The sequence below is a fragment of the Scleropages formosus genome, chromosome 8, assembly GCF_900964775.1.
Source record: "Scleropages formosus chromosome 8, fSclFor1.1, whole genome shotgun sequence".
Taxonomy (NCBI): domain Eukaryota; kingdom Metazoa; phylum Chordata; class Actinopteri; order Osteoglossiformes; family Osteoglossidae; genus Scleropages; species Scleropages formosus.
In genome coordinates this window covers 29,836,814-29,856,469 of record NC_041813.1, presented here as the reverse complement: position 1 = coordinate 29,856,469, position 19,656 = coordinate 29,836,814, and the positions used below count along the sequence as shown (strand labels likewise).

Genomic DNA, 19,656 nt, shown 5'->3' with positions numbered 1-19,656 from the left:
TTTTCTTCTCATGTGAGTCTCGAGAAACATAACTTTTATGTTCAACACAATCATTTCACACATAAAGCCGCTGGCCTTGTGCATTCTACTGTTAGCTGGCAAAATAAAGGTTTTCTGGATATATTTCTTCCAGTTTTTGCAAATTGTCCAAGACCAGCCCCAAAACACATAGTACCATTTAATGTCCAAATTATTTTTGTCATTTTTTTGATTATATACATATAGAATGTGCTGTATTTTATCTTTTTTAAATACTTCAATGGAAGCTAAAGCTGAAACACAAATGACTGTGATATATATAGGATGCTGGGTGTCCAGACAATATTTTTATCATGAAAGTAATGATGATTAATGCAGTTATAAAAATGAAAGCAGCTAAGATCAAAGTAACTGTACCATTATTTTACTTCACTGAAACTTTACTGCAGCTGTACCTTCCGCTGTTTGTTGTGAATGTAGATACTCCACGCTTTCTTCAAGTTTTTAAATTCTTCTTGACACACATTTTCTTCAAAGGAGTCTGAAAAAATGTTCCCGGGCTCGAGAAAGACGAAGTCCGTATGTTACTTTTTCTTAAAGCTGACAATTTGAAAATGAAAGCAGAATGGTACATAGCAGAGGATGCAGACAGAATATAGAAGGGAGCAAAGGAGCAGCCTCAGAGCTCCAGAGCTGAGAGCGTGGGTACGTGGTTCCCACAATGCAATGCGTCGACGGCTCAGTCTCTCTCACACAGCTGCTTGGCGCAATTTTCAAACGCAATCTCAGTTTATCATTCCAGGCTAAATGCTGGTAGCCTGGAAAGAATGATACAGATATAATGAGACAAATTAAACAAAAAGTGATTGTAGCACACCGAGGCGGCCCGGGAAGGGAGCGGAGACGGGGGCAAAGCAGCCACGGCTGGGGCTGATTACCTTCCCTATTTCCTCCCTGGCGCCCAGCAGTAGGGGGAAGAGACGGAGGAGGAGAACGAATCCCGAGAGACAGAGACAGAGACGAACGCGAACCCGGAGACGACGCCGGCGTCCGGACCGACCCGAGGCCCCCTGCCCCCCCCGACCCGCACGAAGCCTCATCCCACCTGTTCTCTGGCCCCCCTTTTCCATCCCCTTCCTTCTCCCCACACTAAGAGCGAATAAAACCCCTCACAGACGGGCACTGCACCTCTTGTCTCCTGCTTCATCTCTTACGGTGGTATTAATAATCACATAAGGAATAAGTGAGAAATTGAATGTTTATATGTAAAAAAAAAAATTATTACTAGAAAGGTGATCAGGAATCGTGGATATCTTGGAAGTTTTATGCAGCTCGTGTGATGAACATTGATTCATATGGTCATTCCAGAGACGTTTAAAAGTAACTAATTGTACTTTAGAATAACATTTCTGCATGTTTCTTTCTGCTAATGTAATGTACACATTGTATTTTCTATGAGCTTTGGAGAAAAGCGTCTGCTAAATGAATAAACGTAAATGTAGGTGTAAAAGTAATGTAAATTGGGCATCGCGAGACCAAATATTGGCGGTAAATGTAATTCAGCAGACTCTGGCCTTAGGCGAAGCCTCTTGCAGAGCCTGTGGAGGTAAACATGAACCCAGCTCTTTGTCCAGAGATCTACACACAAGATATGTAGACAGAAGTTGCTTTCATTTATGGTGGAAAAAAAAAAAAACATTTTAATAACAAAGATAAATATTTAATGCGGAAATGCACATCACCGTCGACAGAATCGTCACATCGTGCTCAAGCATGTCAGAATAGAACAAAGGAACATTGAATGACTTCTTTGTCATGCAGATATATGTGAAGCTTTTCTGAATCTGCCCAGCATCTCGCCCTTCCTTTTTCACAAATAAAACAGAAAATAAATGAGGTACAAAATGTGTCCGAAATGACCAGGGACTCAGGACAATAAAAACATAGCAGCTCTAAAATAGATATTCTTCTCAGTTCCTCTTTTCTGAGGGATATTTTGGAAAAGAAAAGTACGTTTAACGTCTTTCCAAACACCGGTTGGTGCAAATGCAGCACAGTTTCCGTCACAATCAGGGTTTCAAGCCACTTTCTGAAAACAGTGCAGTACAGTATTATGTTTTACCTCTCTAACTGACTGTTCAGCAGTCAGCCTGTTTCAAAAATGCCATTCCGACTAAAACAATAATCTGAACAATCACAGGAAGGAATAACACACAGTGTGTTTTTATGCCTTTACAGTCTGGTTGCCATGGTAAATCCCAACAGGATGAGACAGCCAGGATGGAGACTGGTGGCTGACAGACGTTGGTAATTAGCCTGTCGGGTGGATCCCTTCTGGCCGTCGGGCAGTCTGGAGATTAATTCTTTTCCTTGTCAAAAGGAGAGCGATTTTTAAGGTTTTAAAGTTTTTCAAGACGTGATTTACATTATATCGGCACATTTGTGCCGGTGACCCGCACAGAACCTGCATGTTCCTGACATCGCGTGAACGGCTGCAAACTACGGTGCTCAGAGAGTGAAAAAACAAAAACTCAAAGTACAAGTCTGCATGTGAACCACTGTTATCTGCCAAAAACTGATATCTAACAAACCACAAATCCTGTTACTGCTTTTATCGGACCCTGTCGTATTCCCACTTACAGCCTTTGAGTTTTGTACAGTTTGGTACCTGTTTTCAGACACGAGCTTTCTAAGTTTCGCCTATTTTCTAGTTGCCAGTAAGTTGGTGTTCTCATTCGAACCTCAGACCAAAATATCTACCGTACGATAATGATATTGGTGTTTAAAAATATCCATTAAACAAGTAACTTCTTGCTTTCAGCATCTTGGCCAGCTGCAGCTGGTTGCCATGGTCACCGAAACCCACGCAACCGGAACCTTGCATTGCCACTGCAGCACGGACATTTCAACACGACTCTGAGACGGGAGGCTGTTAACCAGGGCGTGCAGTATTTCAGATGGATAATGTAGAAAAATGTAGTCCTTTCACGGGAAATGTTCAACAAGGCCCCCATGCCACAAAGAACTTTAACCGCCTTGGAGCGGCTGGAACCGGAAGCCGTGGAACTCACGACACTCTTTGAGCAGCTATTGGACACGAAGGTCAATAATGATCTCAAATATACAGATAAGTAGCTGTTCTGCTGTTGTCAACCGGGAAAGACGACTGAGCGATCCACAGAAGATTGTCATTTAAACGAAGCCCACGGAAAAGGCCTCGTTCACCGTCTCCTGCTCATAATCTCGCTCGGCCGAACAGCACACTCTCCTATCGACCCGAAAGAACCGCAACTGTTGAACCGGGCCTCGCAATACTCCGGCAGGGACGAATAAACCAAGTTCCCCACGCTAGTATTCCTCAGCTGACCCCTTAACCACGTATCGGCTAACATCCCGTGTTCATCCCGCTACTTCAAAAACACAGATAGATATAAATGTATAAATCTGAGGATGTCAGCGATAAAGGTGTACATGTTGTAGTACTTGATGCTTCTGGGTTCTGTCGGAGTGCGTTGCGTTAGACTTCATATTCCTTCTCGTCGGAAATGACATTAGGGAACAGAACGTCCAAGGCTACCCATGCGTGTAATGTAGCCTGTCAGACAGAGGAGGGGCCTCACCAGCAACGAGACAGCCGAGGTAAAAGGCCAGATATTTAACACTTCGCTCTGGCTTCTTCAATTCGTTACACCATTTACCCAGGATGGCGAGTGGAGTGCACATGACATATCCTCATTATTTCAGATTTTGCTGTCATTTGGCTGGTTAGTTTAGGAAACAGATTTTCAACATTGCTCCGGATCTGAAAGATGAAACATTAGTATGCGCCTCTGGGATAATCCATTCCTCAGTTAAAATGTTTGAATTTGTGCTGTAAAATTACAGTCACAGTACCAGTGTAAAACATCCTTCAGAGATATAACTTTCAATATTACTTGAATCTATTCATAAACGAACTCCGTCTTGGACGGTCCCAAGCCCGGCTGAGAAAGGAGGAGGGTTGGGCGTGGGGCTAGCTACCCCACACCGTAAAAAACCTTGCCAGCTACAGAAACGCCAACAAGGAAACTTCGTGACATCTCAACTCTTTGGGACGCCTGGAGAACCCTTGCTGGCGGCCTGTGCCTTAGGAGGAGCGGAAGGCATAAGAAGAAGATTACTAAACGAAGACCCTGAAACCATAACAAGAATCAGCTCAACTCCTTCGTCCCCGAAAATACAGCTAAAAGAAATCAAGGTAAGAACGTACTGTATACATCCAGTAGGATGTAGTGTATAGCTTTGCGGGTAACCTGAGCCTCCAACTCTCAGCTCCTCGTGTGAAAACCACAATAAGTTTTAATTAGCTGGTGACATTTATGTTAAGGCCTTTAATGAGACCAGCTGAGTTGTGACTTTCTGAGTTATTCGTTGGGGGGGGCGGCACAATAAAAAGGTTGCAAGAAGTCAAGCGAATTATCCTCATTAATGCCTCAAAAATGTTAACATGCAGAATATATGTGTGACTTTTCCGCTTGTACTATTTCGCTAATCAGACCTCCCTCTGGTTGATAGCTGCAGTAATTCAAAAGAATGATTACGCATAAAATACCAATCTCCAGTGATGATATGAAAAATTTGTGCTTTGGAATGAAAAAACTACAATCCCGCGATTCTCCAGTGTCCGAAGGGAGATTAAAAGGCAAGGTAAATAAAGGGATATGCAGATAATCCCTGTAGGAACTCGGTTCTGGGACCATGGTTCTGCCTGTCCATTCACGTTGACTCCTTGTCTTCATTGCCGTTCCACTGTTAGCAAGGAGTCACATCGTATTCCAGTTAGTCAATTAACTCAAGATCCCACAAAGACTCCATTTCAACTGTCTGAGTTCCCGTGCTGGACCTCCTGGAACCCAGGGCACTGTTATTGTGCCCCTCTGGTTCTGATCCACCTTGAAGAGGCTGGTGGAGAGCATTCTCCACTCCAAACCAGTCCTCCAGAGACTGTCCAGCGTCGCAGGGGTCCTTCCTCCTGGAACCGGAATCTTGAGAGGTGCCGGACGCGTGTCCGGGGAGGAGGGTGGGTGTCGGCAGTGAGGGGCCAAGAGTGCCAGTGTCCAAAAGATTGCCAGTGTCCGGGATTGTGGTGTTACTGGGGTCGACAGGGTCATTTTGCATGGGCTTGATGGCTAGGCAGGGGAAATTATGTTGCGGGGAACCTGAGGGGTAAGAGCTTAAATGTGACAGAGAGTTGTGGGATGTGTGGAAAGGAGCATGACCGCCAGGGTCCACTAGCAGTGGCCAGTAGGATGCTGGAGAATTGCACTGGGAGCGGGTGCATTCTGAACTTGGAGCTGCATGCTGATTCAAATTTGGGAAGGATGGACCCATGCTGGCACTTGAGCATGGCGGTTGGGAACAATTTTGGGTTGTATTATGCTCTCCATTCCCAGTCTGAGGAGGTGGAGCAATCCCCGGGGAGCCATGGTTCACGGTGAGCATGGAGAAGTCAGTGTGGGGCTGGTGAGGAGCAGTAAAAGGGGAGTTTGGGGTGCTCCGGAAAGTTGGGCAGGAGCTCTGCTGTGCCTCCATTCCCAGCTGGTTAGCTTTGCGCTGGTCCATGCGCCATGGCCCTCGGAAACAGGAGGACCTGGGACTGAGCGGCTGCTGCGGGGGGTCCCCATCCACTGGCTGACCTACAGTGGTCACCCAGCCTCGTGAAGAATTTCCACCCCACCCTCCCCCACCTCCGGCGGACTGCCCCGAGAGATCGTGGTGAGCCTGTGGGCGCATTGCTGTGCTACAGCTGCAGATGACATGAACGCCGCAGGGGTGGGCTGAGAGGGCGGATGTATAGTGCTGCACGGCTACCCGGGCCTTCAGGAAATGCATCATATGGTGAAGCTCCTCCGATACCTCGGAGACTTCCTTGCTCAAGAGACTCATCTGTGAAATAAACAAGAGAAGTAGCCATTATTAGCAACCTATAATTGGCACTGTGGTTGCTTAGCATTCGCTATTATGTGCTAACAGGGCTTTTTACGGTCCTAGGGAGAAAAGTAGAAACGTCTCCTAGGATCTAGGTGAAAAGGAATCAGAGAAGGAAGGAGATCTTTGAGCAGAGCAAGGTGAGAAGGAAGAAAGGACTCATCTCTACTTTGTGACGTTGCTTTGGAAGAGTTTTCGAAGGTTGCCGTAGAGTTTCACAAAGCCGTTTTTTGACTGATCTTATATAAATCAGTTTGTGTGGTGGCTCAGTAGTGGTAGTGGTTGCATAGGGGCCTTGAATCTGAAGGGCTGAGGCTGTAAACCTATCGCTATAAGTCTCCGGCAAAGGTAAATATTGATTCACAACTATCACACTCATTGCCTGCATTTCACTTCGTGTTTTAGGTGCGTATCTTAACAACCTACTCATTACAACGTCCTGTCCAGGAAATGAGGATCTGCCAATAATAAGTGAACCCTTTCATGGCACGCCGCCCACCATACCTCTGTTTTGAGCTGGCTGATGCTCTGTCTCACCTCCTCGGTCTCTAAAAGAAGACTGGCATTGGCCTGGCTTTCCTCTGCGAAGGCCAAAGGACAATCTTGTGAATGCAACATCCTCAGCTCAAACCTGCTTCCCCATCCACTTCCAACCTCCACATGTTAGGGCACCTTGAGATTATTCTCCATCACTGAATATATACCACATGTACTCAATATACATATGGATATATACTTAATTCTCATTCTAAAAGTCTCATCTCATAACTTGCTTGCTTAGCTGTGTTTGGTTTGGAACTGCCAGCAATGCCCTACTTGTGAATCCTATGCATACAAGCACGCTAATTTCAACTTGACATTGCTTCTCCAGCCAGAAGTACAGTAAAACCCAACAGTGACTCACGGTGTTGTCCTGTTACCTTTGGTCAGGCTGTCAGAGCTGGCTTTGGCAGTGCTCTCCTCCACATTGAAGTGAAACGTCTGCCCGTCATCTTCGATCCCATCCACCACCCTGGAAGAGGAGGTTTTGGAAATAGGGAGCTGAGAGAAAGCTTTGTCGGCACTCATGTGGGGTGTATGTGATTCATCACGTTTCATTTGTGTGCACCAGGTCATTGCTCTCAGTTATCAGGTGTCTTCCGTAGCCCAGTAAGAGAAAATCCTCCGGATACCATGTAAGCTCTGCGGAAACCCAGTACATCAGTACTTCAACTCTCTGGTTGTGACCCCTCTGAAGACACTGAATGTTCGTTGCTCTGTGCCCTTCATCAATAACCCAAGAATTTACTGGGATCACAGGGGTCTATCTTTGGAGATGATCTACCCAAAGTAAAGTTCAGTTCAATCTGTCTCTTTAATCTGGCGTTGTTCAAACTAGCGGACACACTTTTCAACTTTTTTCACCTACCTGGGACTGAGGTCTGGAGGACCAAAGCAGTTGAGAGAGGGGATGAGCACCTTGGCAGGCTTGTGGCTCGTTCCAGCCTCCAGCTTGGGGGCAGGCAAGGGGGAAGGACTGCGACAGCGGAAGCCACGGGCAGGGGAGGGGCTGCGACGCAGAGCACCGAGGTTGCGAAGCTCACTGCCCAGGAGATGGCTGAGAGACCCGTGACGGACAGGGCTGCTCAACCCAGGCAAGGTGAGCCGGCTGCGTTGTCGGCTGCAGGGGGACGGATGCAACGATTCCTCCGGATCCCCATCCTGCTCTCTCGCAAAGGCCGGCTTGTGGTTTTGGTGGGTGCTGTAGTCAGTAGGGTTCTGAACAGGGTAGTGTCCAGGTATACATTTGGTATCAGTATCACTGCATAACTTCATACCGGTCAAAATCTCAGAATATCTGAATATACTGTAGATAACCGTCCCGTTATTAAGGTAAATCATGTAAAATCTGTCCACAGGAGTACCATTTCCACCCCGGCTCAAGGTTTTTCCATCATCTTATTGCCTTCCTGGTTTGCTTGAGCGATGCAGCTTATGAGTTAAAGTATCCAGCTTGACCTTATGATTGGCTTCGCTGATTCATATATCTTCTGGCATAATCCATAACTCAAAGTCCTCACTCAAATAACTCAGGACCTACTATGCGCTCAAGTACTCGTAATTGGTTGACTGCACCTGCCTCCGGCAATAACCCTTCTTTACCCTTCACTGTTATAAAGGACATCATGTCTCTATACCTGAAATTCTTTAAATAGCAAAGCACCTGCAAAATTACACTATCGACTGCCTGGAAAATAAACAGATGGATATGGGTCGAAATGTGGAGAGCACAGATGATGAGACCGAGGACATTATACTTTAAATACATCTTGCAAAGATCTGATTCTCTTGAGAAGAGCGCAATGCATGTAAAAACTGAAGGATGAAGAAGAGGAGGACAACCAGCAACCAGACGGATTGGCTCAATAACAGCGATGGTGGACACACTGTTCAACACTATGGGTATCGGTGGAGGACGGATATGGACTCAGTGGAACTTGGAGATCAGTGGAACCCACATGAAACCTCACAGAAACTGAATGGATGACAGCATTGAGAAGTGATAACCAGGTAAAAAGGAACGGAGCGAAATGACCCGACTTACATGCAAGAGCCTGGGTGACCGTGAGAACCTGGTCAGACCCTAAAAAGAGAGCGATCCATTACTATGCAACATCCGGTCCGCATGACAGCCAATGATTAAAGATACATTACAAAGCCAGGGTTACATAATTGAAAAATGGCCATCTCTAATTCATAAATAGACGTTTGTCCGGTTCCTTGGACGAGTAGTTGGAACCCGGCCTCAATCCCAAGCCGTCAGCGTTAAAAGCTCTTTCTGGTATTCTATATTTTGCTTTATTTTCCTGACATATTTGTTTTGCTGGAAACGGAACCGAGAAAAACAGCTTGCCGGCTGGAGCAGAGTCAGAGGAAAAGAGCGGCGTTGCAGAACGGCGCCGATTCAGAAGAAGGAAAGGACAACAAAAGTTTGCACTGAGGAGGTGGAGCGAGAACGAGTGCATTCCTGCTGAAGAATAACATTCAGGCAGCGCTCCGTAATTAGCCCGGGTCCTGGCGTTGCACCCACATACGTCCCGAATAAAACAGCCGTTTCACGGATCGTCGGATTTCACGTTTCAAAAGGCCTCTGCAACCCTGCGCAAGACGGACAATGAGCTCTCGGTGTCTCTTCTTGACGACGGGTTTGGAAGCCCGATGGTTTAATAATTTAGTGGAAATCATTAGTAAAATTAATATCCTGAAATGTCGCAAGGTTAATACAGTGGGCACAATGCCGAACCCTAACCCTGGTCAACTTCGCACGTGAACCGTCACTGAATTCATCCGATCATTTATTTGCGTTTCATTCCTGCAACATTTATGCCTTGAATTAAATCACTATGCCATCATTCAGACAGGACGTGAATTAAATCGCTTGATTTCCACTTTCTTTATTAGGACCTGTAAAAACGAAAGGCTCAGAAGCGTTCGATATTATGACAAAGTGACCGCCTTTAACATTAACACCGACGCTGAACTTATTTTATTTTGTCAAAGATTAGAACGAGTTATTACGGTAAAGTTGGGAGGCTTTGCAAGGAATTACCGTAAAGTATTGAAACGACGGTGCTGAATTCAAGATCGTACTGCCATGTGTGTATCTGTGAGTGTGTGTGTGTGAGTGAGAGATTTTGCTTTTGTCAAGTCTTTAAAGGGCCATTGTTCTTTGGTCTGGGTCAAACCACCCTCTTGCAGCCCTTTCCTGCTGAGGTAGCGCTCTTTCCTGACTATGGACAGCATCACAGAGTGTGTGTGTGTGTGTGTGCGTGCGCGCGGCCCACCTCGGCCTCACTGCCCTCCCGCAGGTTGTAGGTGAGGTTGCGGTGGATGTCGGCCGTGAAGCGGCTCGCGTACTCGGGGTACAGCTGCAGCACCTCTCGCAGCGCCCTCACGCTGATGTGCTGCAGGTCGCAGTAGGTCAGCGCCTTCACGTCCGCGTTGGTCTTGATCACCTGCTCCTCCGCCGGCAGGTCGGCCCCGATCAGATCCCCCTTGCCTGGAAGCGGAACGGCGGGCGACTCGGTCAGAAGAGCGGCGCCGGGCCGCGTGCTGCGGCGTGACCCCAGGGCCGCATTACTCATATCCCGTCATATGCCCCAAGTCCCGCGCTCACGGGAAGAAGCGAAGCAAATCGGAACGTTGCACGTGAGGAAAAATATTCATCAGCACGGAGTAGTCAGGAAATGTTTTGCTCATGGAATTCTGCACCAAAAAATGCGGAGTGGGCGTGTGTTGTTCACACGGGAATTATACTAAAGATCACAGTAAAAGCAGGGGAGGGGGCGTGGTGGCGCAGTGGGTTGGACGGGGTCCTGCTTTCCGGTGGGTCTGGGGTTCGAATCCTGCTTTGCGTGCCTTTCGATGGCCTGGCGTCCTGTCCTGGGTGTGTCCCTACGCCCTGTGTTGCCGGGTTAGGCTCCGGTTCCCCGCGACCCTGTATGGGACAAGCGGTTCAGACAGTGTGTGTGTGTGTGTGTGTGTGTGTGTGTGTGTGTGTGTCACAGTAAAAGCATGAGTGCAAAATGACTATGGGCTATTAATCTGTGTTCCGGTGCGCTGTGTTTTCCTCACGATTTCATCTGAATTCATTGGACTTTTCGGCTGCGAAAGTTGTTACACACCACCGCGAGAAAGGCATTTACCGCTTTCTCCAGCTTGGGCACGGTTGCGCCCCAAACCCAGTGTCCCCCAGTATCGGGCACTATGACTAATTTTGCTACTACAGTCGTTATTAACGAATATTAATATTGCTAATAATTTCACCGCGGAACAATTTTTTACTGATATTTTGAAATGTACCTGTTCCCAGTGGGAATACGGGCGAATTTGCACATTTTCATTCACATAAAGTCAGAAAAAAAAAGACACGCGAATCAAAATGAACGTGTATTTATACCACAGTTATACAAAAATGACCACAAAAGATTTAGAAGTGAGTGGTTCTTCGAGATTTACGATTATACTGTACATCACTTTCACGAATGTCAGTTCCTGGTCACAAAAGTGAAACGTCTGAAGGGAATAACAGGCATTTTCTATACTTTTTAGGCATAAGCAATAAGGAAATAGGACTTACAAGCCAGGAACAAAAATTGCCTTGCATAATGTTTTACATTCTTCTGTACCTAGACTAAGCCAGTTACCACGTTAGGTTTCTGCACTAAGCTACTTACTATTAAGGCACAAGCAGAAATTAGAATTATTAAAATTATTTCTATGAATTAGAAGTTAAAGACTTGCTCGAGGGCATGAAAGCAAGAAGAGCGATTCGAACCCAGGTCCTTCGATGGCAAAGCGCAGCCCCCGGCCACGGCGAAGCGGAGAAGACCCACCCAGGATGGCCAGCACCATGCCGTCCTTGAGGACCTCCAGGGAGCCGGAGCACACGAAGTAGTTGGCCTGCAGAGCGTCGCCCTGGCGGATGAGGTACTCCCCCGGGGCGCAGAACGAGGTCTTGATGTGCAGCGAGAGGGAGCGCAGGCACCCCCTGCTGGCGCACTCAAACACGGGCAGCTGCAGGATGTCCTTGTTGAGGTTCATGGCGATGTCGGCGCGCAGCTCGTCGGGGAAGTCGCGCAGGAGCTGGAGGGGACAGGGGTTATGACGCTCACGGTGATCCATAAGGAAAGCTCGGCACCGTTGTTTCCGACGGCTCCTTTAACTATTCACACATCTACATTTATTTGTTTAGCAAAAGCTTTGCTCCAAAGCCCAGGTCCCACTCTCTAGTGGGTCTGGGGTTCGAGTCCCACTTGGGGTGCCTTGTGGTGGACTGGGGTCGTATCCTGGGTGTGTCCCCTCTCCCTCCAGCCTTGCGGCCTGTGTTGCTGAGTTAGGCTCCAGGTCACCGCAGCCCCACTCAGGACAAGCAGCTTCAGTAAATGTGTGTGTGTGTGTGTGTATCTTCTCCAAAGCAACTTCCAGTGAACTCTATGTAGTGTTATGGAGCCCACACACCTTATTCACCGTAGTGACTTACACTGTTAGATACACTACATATACTGGGTCACTCATCCATCCATCAGTGGAACACACACACTCTCTCCGTCACTCACACACTATGGGTGAACAACATGTCTTTGGAGTGTGGGAGGAAACCAGAGTACCCAGAGGACACCCACACAGAGAGAAACATGCAAACTCCACGCAGCCTGAGCGGAGATCGAACCCACGTTCTCTCGCACCACCCAGGCACTGTGAGACAGCAGCGTTACTCGCCGTGCCACCGTGCCGCCCGTTCGCTTCACGTACATGACAGCGTCGCCCATTCGTAGAGACACAGTTTAAAAAAAGCCACTCAAGTCACATGTGTAGCTGCTCCCTGGGAAAGTGGACCATGTATAATTAGACCTGGTTAAAGTGAGCTCACAGCGCAAAGCGGCGTACTGATGACAAGAGCACAGAGCGGTGTTGTTGTAACACCAGCTGACTTTGTTCCGGAAACGCAGCGCGGTCCATTCGGTTGGATGTAAAGGCCCAGGGCGCAACGCAGGGCAGCAAAGTGGAACTGATTACAGCGGTCGACTGGAAACGGGGAACTTGGGCAGAACTGTAAATAAGCTTCCCGCCGTCAGCGAATAAATTACGGAGCTGTCAGCAGGGGTGTTAATTGGTCCGTTAGTGCGATCCTTCCTATTTGTGCCGTGATAATCAAGTTTGAAAAAAGGAAAAAAAAAAAAAAAGAACAAAAAACTTTTAGAAAAAAACAGCTGCATGGAAATTCTTATTTTTAGACCTTTGGATGTTAGATCAGCGGTATGAACTCACAACGACCGGTCACAGTTAACCGGGCAGCGCCAAGTGCTGTTTCGAGAATGACTCGTCCCCAATTTTTTTTCCAATGGAAGTTCTGAGCGTGACCCCACAGGAACACCATCGACGGCCGGCAGGCGGTGCAAGCGGCGGCTACCTCGTTGGCATCGATGCCGTTGCTTACGGACCAGGTGGTCTGAAAGTACTCCAGCATCCTCTGCTTGAGCTGCCGCGGCAGTCGGTGGACGCGGATGAAGTCCTTCAGGTCCTTCATGCGCGTGTGGTAGAGCGAGCGGCGCGAGTACATGCGCTGGATGATGGCCGTCACGTTGCCGAAGACCACGGCGTGCATCAGCGCTGCGGGTGGCAGGGCGGCACAGGGTTAGCAGCACCCGACACCACATCCCCCAATGGCCGTCTCGCCACTCTTAGACAAATATCTCCTATATCTTCATATTCCATGCATTTGCCCTTGTCCCACTTGAAGGTGTTGCTCTCGTATACCATACTATACCACTTTTTATTATCATATTTCAGGGTGTTTTTCATATTTTTTATTGATGTCATTTTGACAGTCCCATTCCTTGGTGAGAATGGAGACTCTATGTGTCTTTGGTCAAGGACTTGTCTGGTGGAGTCTCCAGGGAACCAGGGGGCTGAAATTCACCGGACTCTACAGACTCCGGAACTACGGTGAAACGTTTCCACGAAGCCGGGTGAGAGGTCGGTGCCGGGGGCGCGTTGGACGTCGGGTGGACGGCACGGCGAGCTCACCCCCAATGAGCATGGTGCAGACGGAGAAGATCTTCTCGGCGTCTGTGTTGGCGCACACATTACCGAAGCCCACGCTGGTCAGGCTGCTGAGGGTGAAGTAGAGGGAGGCGATGTAGGCGCTGCGCATCGATGGCCCCCCCTGGGTGCTGTTGGTGTAGGGAGTGTCCAGTCGCTTCCCCAGTTCATGAAGCCAGCCTGGGGAGGGACAGAGACCACACATGTAATTATGAGAGATAAAAGAACACGACAAGACGTAGGCGGCGAGACTCGCACACGATGGGAACCTTCTGTCTGTGCTGTAGCTTCCAGCAACTGAATTTTGGGATAAAGCTATCTGCTGTAATGGATGTTCCACGTCCTTTGCCATTAGACATGTAATGTGAGAAATCAGGTGAGAATGTAGAAGCTCGGGATGGAGGAGTTATTATCAACTTCACCCCGTGTGGGGTGAACAAGCCTCTGTCACAGGTTGCTCCACGGTGCTTTTGACGCCACGAGCGCTTCTATAGGTGTTGTAGGCACGACCTCAGCAGGTGGGCTGTGTCAGGTGATATGTACTGGAACGAGCAGATGGACATGACCACCTTTCTGCACAAGGCTCTTAGCTCAAAGTGACGTTTTAGTGGAATGAAGCAGGCCTCGTTGCTCCGAAGAGATGCCGTGTCGCGGTGTCAAAGCGGCATCTAGAAACCCGAGGAGGTTCTGTTCGTGTCGAGCAATGAGTGATGCTGGAATTTTGTCCGCATACATTTCAAAATGAAATTTCGACTGTAAATTTGGAGGGTATGTGGTTCCGGACCCAAAAGTTCCAGTGACAGCATCTCCTCCTTGGACTGGATCCTTAACTACAACTGTACACCCCTCCAGACCACGACTGGTACACTTTCAACATATCAAAACGTTATGTCCCCAATAAGAACTTCAGCATATCTCTTGAGATGCTGGAATTCAATTTCATCAAGTTATTTTAAAACCGAGTTGACAATGGACAAACCCGCAGGCAGATCTATGCTAGAATTCAGCATTAAAATCTGTGCAAATCCTGACACTGTGTGCCACCATGGGGGTCTCAACCGCACATGGTAAAACCAATCTGCAGGCTCTGGTTTCAGAAGAAGGGTCAGCTTCCTACATCTACGTAGAACCAGAGCTGAGGCTCTTCAGCACCTGGAGCTGTCCTCTTCTCCTCTTCTTCAAGAGCGATCATCAAGAGTGAACTTTGACATGAGACTACACTTGACAACACTTCCCCTTACAATTATTTCAGAGGCAGTGCATTTTGTTCCATGACTTTCGGTCAGTTTTTCACGAAGCATCTTACTGGTGCCAACAGTGCTGAGTCTGAGCCCATCACTGGTGAGCCTGTCATACTTGGAAGTCAAGCAGTGCATTGTACTGCTTTGTCCTATTCTTCATTCTTATGGATATTTTGGTATTCTACCAAGCTTCCTGTGTGTGTCATCCTATTCTTGTGCCATGCCACACCTTGTACGCACAGGCCATGCAGCGGTCACCATCCCAGTTCTCCTTTTGAAAAGGGGAACCATGGATCCTGAAGAGCATGTCACAGTGTTGCTAACCCCACACACCCAGAACGAAGCGGTAAGAGGTCACCGTTTACATCTAGGGGCAACGTCTTGGCTCTGGCAGGTGACGCAGCTCACCAATATCCCAAGTGACCGGGTCGTTGCTCTCCATCTCCTTGCGGCCGATGACGTACCACACGCAAGCCATCCAGTGGGCGAGCAGAGCGAACATGGACATGAGCAGGGTGAGCACCACGGCGCTGTACTGCGAGTAGCGCTCCAGCTTCTGCAGCAGCCGCAGCAGCCGCAGCAGACGCACCGTCTTCAGCAGGTGTACCAGGGAGGTCTGGGGCATTAAAGCATAGGAAGTTCAAACATTTGGTATGGCGTAGGAGAAAGCCGCTCCTCTCACCATGCAGATTCGGCCAGTGGGCCTTTACTGCCTTTCACCTCACCTCTCCTCCCTTCAGTTCATTGCACCTCTCTTCACCAATTCTATGGTAAGACCATTATACGACCACTTGTAACCTTTGCTGCTCTTTGACAAAGCTTTGTATGAGGTTATTCCGTATCATTTGTGTCCCTATGTGCTGTTCTGCTCCAGACTTACCCTTGATAAATGTTATTTAAAGGGGAAAAAACCATCAAAAGCCTTGACATCCAAGAGAGATGGGAGGATTACAGTCAGGGTCAGTATGAAAATGATACCATATCCTGGAACTGACAACTTTGCAAGCAAAACAGCGGTATATAATTGAAAAATGGAAAAGGAAATACAGTAATTAGTGACTCTACAGCTGGTGAAGAGCAGGCCATTGAAAAATAACCTAATTAGAGACTTCTGAGGTTAAACAATAATGGACTCATGAATTAATACTATGAAACTGCAGTTTGATAAACTCAGTAAGTTTGTGTCCTCAACCTACCTTGCATCCCAAAGTAGAATATTTAGATGCTTTGGTAAGAGGCCCAGATATTATTATTATTATTATTATTATTATTATTATTATTATTATTATTGAAGACTCACCACAGTAACATTGAAGGCATACAGCAGATCAAAGGGTAGTGCGGCGATAAGGTCCACCACAAACCAGGTGGCAGCATAATGGATGCAGATGGAGCGAGGGTCGTACACAACCTGACCAGACTGACTCACGTAGGTCGTCCGGAAGTTTATCACAATGTCTGCAAAGGAGGACATACCTGGAAACAATCTATTCCACTGGCGACCAATACAGCACCATGAACACTATCGTAGCACGTTTTCGGTGTCTGCAAGAGCGTATACGGCTTGTGATTTTGGTCTTGTGTTATGAGCATCAATCAGAATTAAACCCCGTCTACTGATATCTCCAGTGGCAACCTCCACCAAACCTGGAGTCAACCCTACATAATTTCATTTACTTTTATAATGCAGTTTACTCTTTATATCTCAGGTCAAAGAAGAAAAGCCTTTCTATTACGACGATGTTGTTCAGTGATGTCGTTCTACAATTCGGAGTGTATCTGTTTATACTGAGCGTTTCAGCCCTGTGTTATGCAACGTGGAAGGACTGAGAGCAGATGTTTTTCAAACAAAAGGCTGTTGCCTTTCACTCCGCTTACAAGATGCTAACAGTTGGTTTTGAACACACTGCATAAATTTGAATATCTCTACGGAGGAGTTAGAGGTTCCAGCTATAGGGGTCCCACAATCAGTTATCGGTTGCCTGGGCAACCCCCTGCCATGTTCCCTGCTTACCCAAGATGAAGAGCATCTCCACGGCGACATCGCTAACAATTGTGCTGCGGGCAGCAGCGTCGCTCTCATCGTAGGCCGTAAAGCACACATTGTAGGGCACGGTCACGGCCACGTAGAAGGTTGCCAGCAGGATCATCCAATCCCACAGGGCTTTGGAGATGCTGTAGTGCAGCAGGATGAAGCGGGACGTTTGGACGGCTGCCACCTTGTACTCCGGCAAAGAGGGTTTCTCAAATACACCCTGAAACAGCAAAGATCTGTTATGTGTGTGTGTGTCGCATGAGACAGAAAGGGCATCCATCCATCCATGCATCCTCTATGTAGAGCTCAGTCTCATCCATCCATCCATCCATCCATCCAGTATGTATAGCTCAGCCCTACCTGCAACGAATGGCTCGGTGTGAAGGAAGCCAGTGCTGAATATCAAGGATGAGGAGACATTTAGGATGAGTCTGTTCAAAGGAGCACATCATGCCATTTCCCCCACTCATTCCACTCCCATTATTTTAAAGGTTGAGAATGTCTGCTCTACTTATTTAAGAGCAACAACTGAAAGAGACCTTTAAACGACAACCACTTGTAACCTTTTAATTAACATCTCTTCCAGGAAGTGTAGGAGAGCAAAAAATGGTCTTTCATTTAACTTGCATGAAAGAGGTGGCAGGGAGGGGGTATTTCCCTCTGCCTTATCACTTTCTACTGATCAGCTGCAGCTTTTTGGAGGGAAATTGGAAGGATGTCATTAGATTGTCATTCATCGCTCCTGGACAGGGAGCTCAAATGTTCTCAAAAGTTCTTTGTTGCCTTGAATTAGTGCATTTTGGGACTGAGTTCCGATACCTTATATCAGGGTACATGACATGCTGCTTATGAAAGAATCAAATTTCAGTGTGAAGAACAATCTCTGTTCTCCAGGGGAAGGTAAACTACCACTGCAGTGTAATGTAACATCATAACTCATGTACCTATCAACAGGTCACAAGCGATACCTTTACAAAGGTAGACAAACACAGCCAAACCTACATGTGCGAGTGAACGCAAACGCTCACAAATGACGAGAGCTCAAAAACTCTTGGTTCGGCTCCTCTCTCAAACACACCTTTGTTGACGTGTCTAGAGCCAGGTGGGACGCACACGTGGGAACTTAAAGCCCATATCTCCCAGACTCAAGCAGGTTTAACCAACTGAATTATTACTGATTTTTCCAAACAATGAGTCAAATCACATCACCTGATGAAATGGTACTCTGATGTAATACTACGCTAAGGGGAATAAAATGAAATCCTTAGTGCAGATGGTCTTCACTCTCTACACAGTGTAACAGGCAATATAATCGGAGTTAATTCCTCGCTGATTAGTAATTCCCAGTCTACTACTCGTGCCTTAGCAGTTGCCACTGGTCTCCAGGCAACAAGTAGGTAGAGTCTGGAGAGCATCACAATCTCAGATCGAAAGAGATGCGTGATGCTCCGAACTCTGTCCTTCCTCCTTCTTCCTTACCGTATCCACGGAGAAACATTCGGGAAGGCTTTTGTGTATGTCATTGCACAGTACATATCAGTGAAGATTTAAAAATCTCACACGCTTGTGCTCAATTCACAGGTATCTGGGGAGTGCGTTCTGTTTTGTGACAAACATTTACTCCACGGCTCCATCTCTCCCAGGGAATGCGATTGGAGCGGTACCCCCAGGAATATAAAACGTACACAGCAGCCAGCCATTGTGTCGCGGAGGATTCAAAGAAAAGTCAAACAAGTGATCTTCTTGAATAATTTTGTGAATAATAAAAAACTTTTCCGGTTGACTTGCCACCCTCACTTCACGTTTCGACGACAGCTCGTAGAACAAGAGGAGCCTCAAGGGCAGACACATTTCTGTAAGGAAGACTAACAGCCTATGCTCAAACAAGAGGGTTCAAGGATTAAGGGCATGGGGTCAGCTGGTTGACGTGTAAGGCCAAGCCTGGGATCAGTGAGCCTCAACAGGCCAGCCAAGCCCAATGGAGGAAGCTGCTGTGTGCAGTAGGCATTTCTGCAACCAGAGAGCCAAGCTCACCCTGTCCAGTTTCACCTCCCCTTTGCTCCTCCTGGAGAAGTGGTTGGTCAGGTGGTACAACACAGTCCGCCCCCGCCGTCGCGCCTCTCTGAACTGAGAGCTTCTGCTCTTTCCACCCAGTCGTCCGCCATCTCCAACACAGACAGAGCCACCAGGTCAACATCCACCTCAACAAACATTCATCTCTATATTTTTATTCTACCCACACCAAGACTATGGATCAACTTCATGCTCTTGAGCCTTATAATTTCCAGCAAAACGCACTCTCGGTTCAGCCTCTCACCTTCCTTGCAGGTGCCGTGGTGGTTCTTGCCATGTGTTTCGCTGACGTCCTTGAAGGACAGGAGGAAGAGCACCACCTCACCCTTCTCGTTCTTGATGGGCACAATGTCCAACAAGCACCAGAAAGGGTTTGCTGGGGAAGAAAAAGAGGTATTCAGGGTGAACCGATGAACCAACGAGTCACAGGAGATGGGATGTGAAGGTCATGTCTTCAGACCAATGGTGTGACACTGAATGCAACATGGACAATCTTTCCATTGCTTGCTGGTACAGGATGGAAATGTGTCATCTGTCATTCAAAAGAAAATTAAGTTTCATGTTAGGAATCATCAAGCCTTTTTGCGATTTTCCACTTTGAGCTGCTCTTTGGTATGACATAAATGCAGTTGTTACAATAATCATAAATCGTTTCAACCGTGTTAAATCATGCCGGGGTTGATCTTTAAAAGAATCCACAAAAGACATTCATCTGGTTCTCGCTGCCCAGCGAAACATGAGAAACAAGTGGGAGTCCTATTGTGGAAAGTGACAAGT

At 47.4% G+C, this 19,656-nt stretch overlaps 1 protein-coding gene across 1 annotated transcript in view; it reads right to left on the bottom strand.

The window, feature by feature from the left end:
• Positions 1-1,653: 1,653 nt before the first annotated feature.
• The window catches only part of LOC108941793 (potassium voltage-gated channel subfamily H member 4-like), a 31,056-nt gene continuing 13,053 nt past the window's right edge, over positions 1,654-19,656 (bottom strand). The window contains exons 3-16 of the mRNA XM_029254213.1: positions 19,124-19,255; positions 18,841-18,971; positions 16,786-17,026; positions 16,072-16,229; positions 15,180-15,387; positions 13,516-13,710; positions 12,899-13,098; positions 11,322-11,571; positions 9,771-9,985; positions 8,531-8,569; positions 7,355-7,704; positions 6,867-6,958; positions 6,451-6,527; positions 1,654-5,904 (exon numbers count right to left, since the gene is read on the bottom strand). Coding sequence (XP_029110046.1) covers positions 4,798-5,904; positions 6,451-6,527; positions 6,867-6,958; positions 7,355-7,704; positions 8,531-8,569; positions 9,771-9,985; positions 11,322-11,571; positions 12,899-13,098; positions 13,516-13,710; positions 15,180-15,387; positions 16,072-16,229; positions 16,786-17,026; positions 18,841-18,971; positions 19,124-19,255 — 3,395 coding nt within the window. The 3' untranslated portion in view covers positions 1,654-4,797. The remainder of the gene's footprint in view (positions 5,905-6,450; positions 6,528-6,866; positions 6,959-7,354; positions 7,705-8,530; positions 8,570-9,770; positions 9,986-11,321; positions 11,572-12,898; positions 13,099-13,515; positions 13,711-15,179; positions 15,388-16,071; positions 16,230-16,785; positions 17,027-18,840; positions 18,972-19,123; positions 19,256-19,656) is intronic.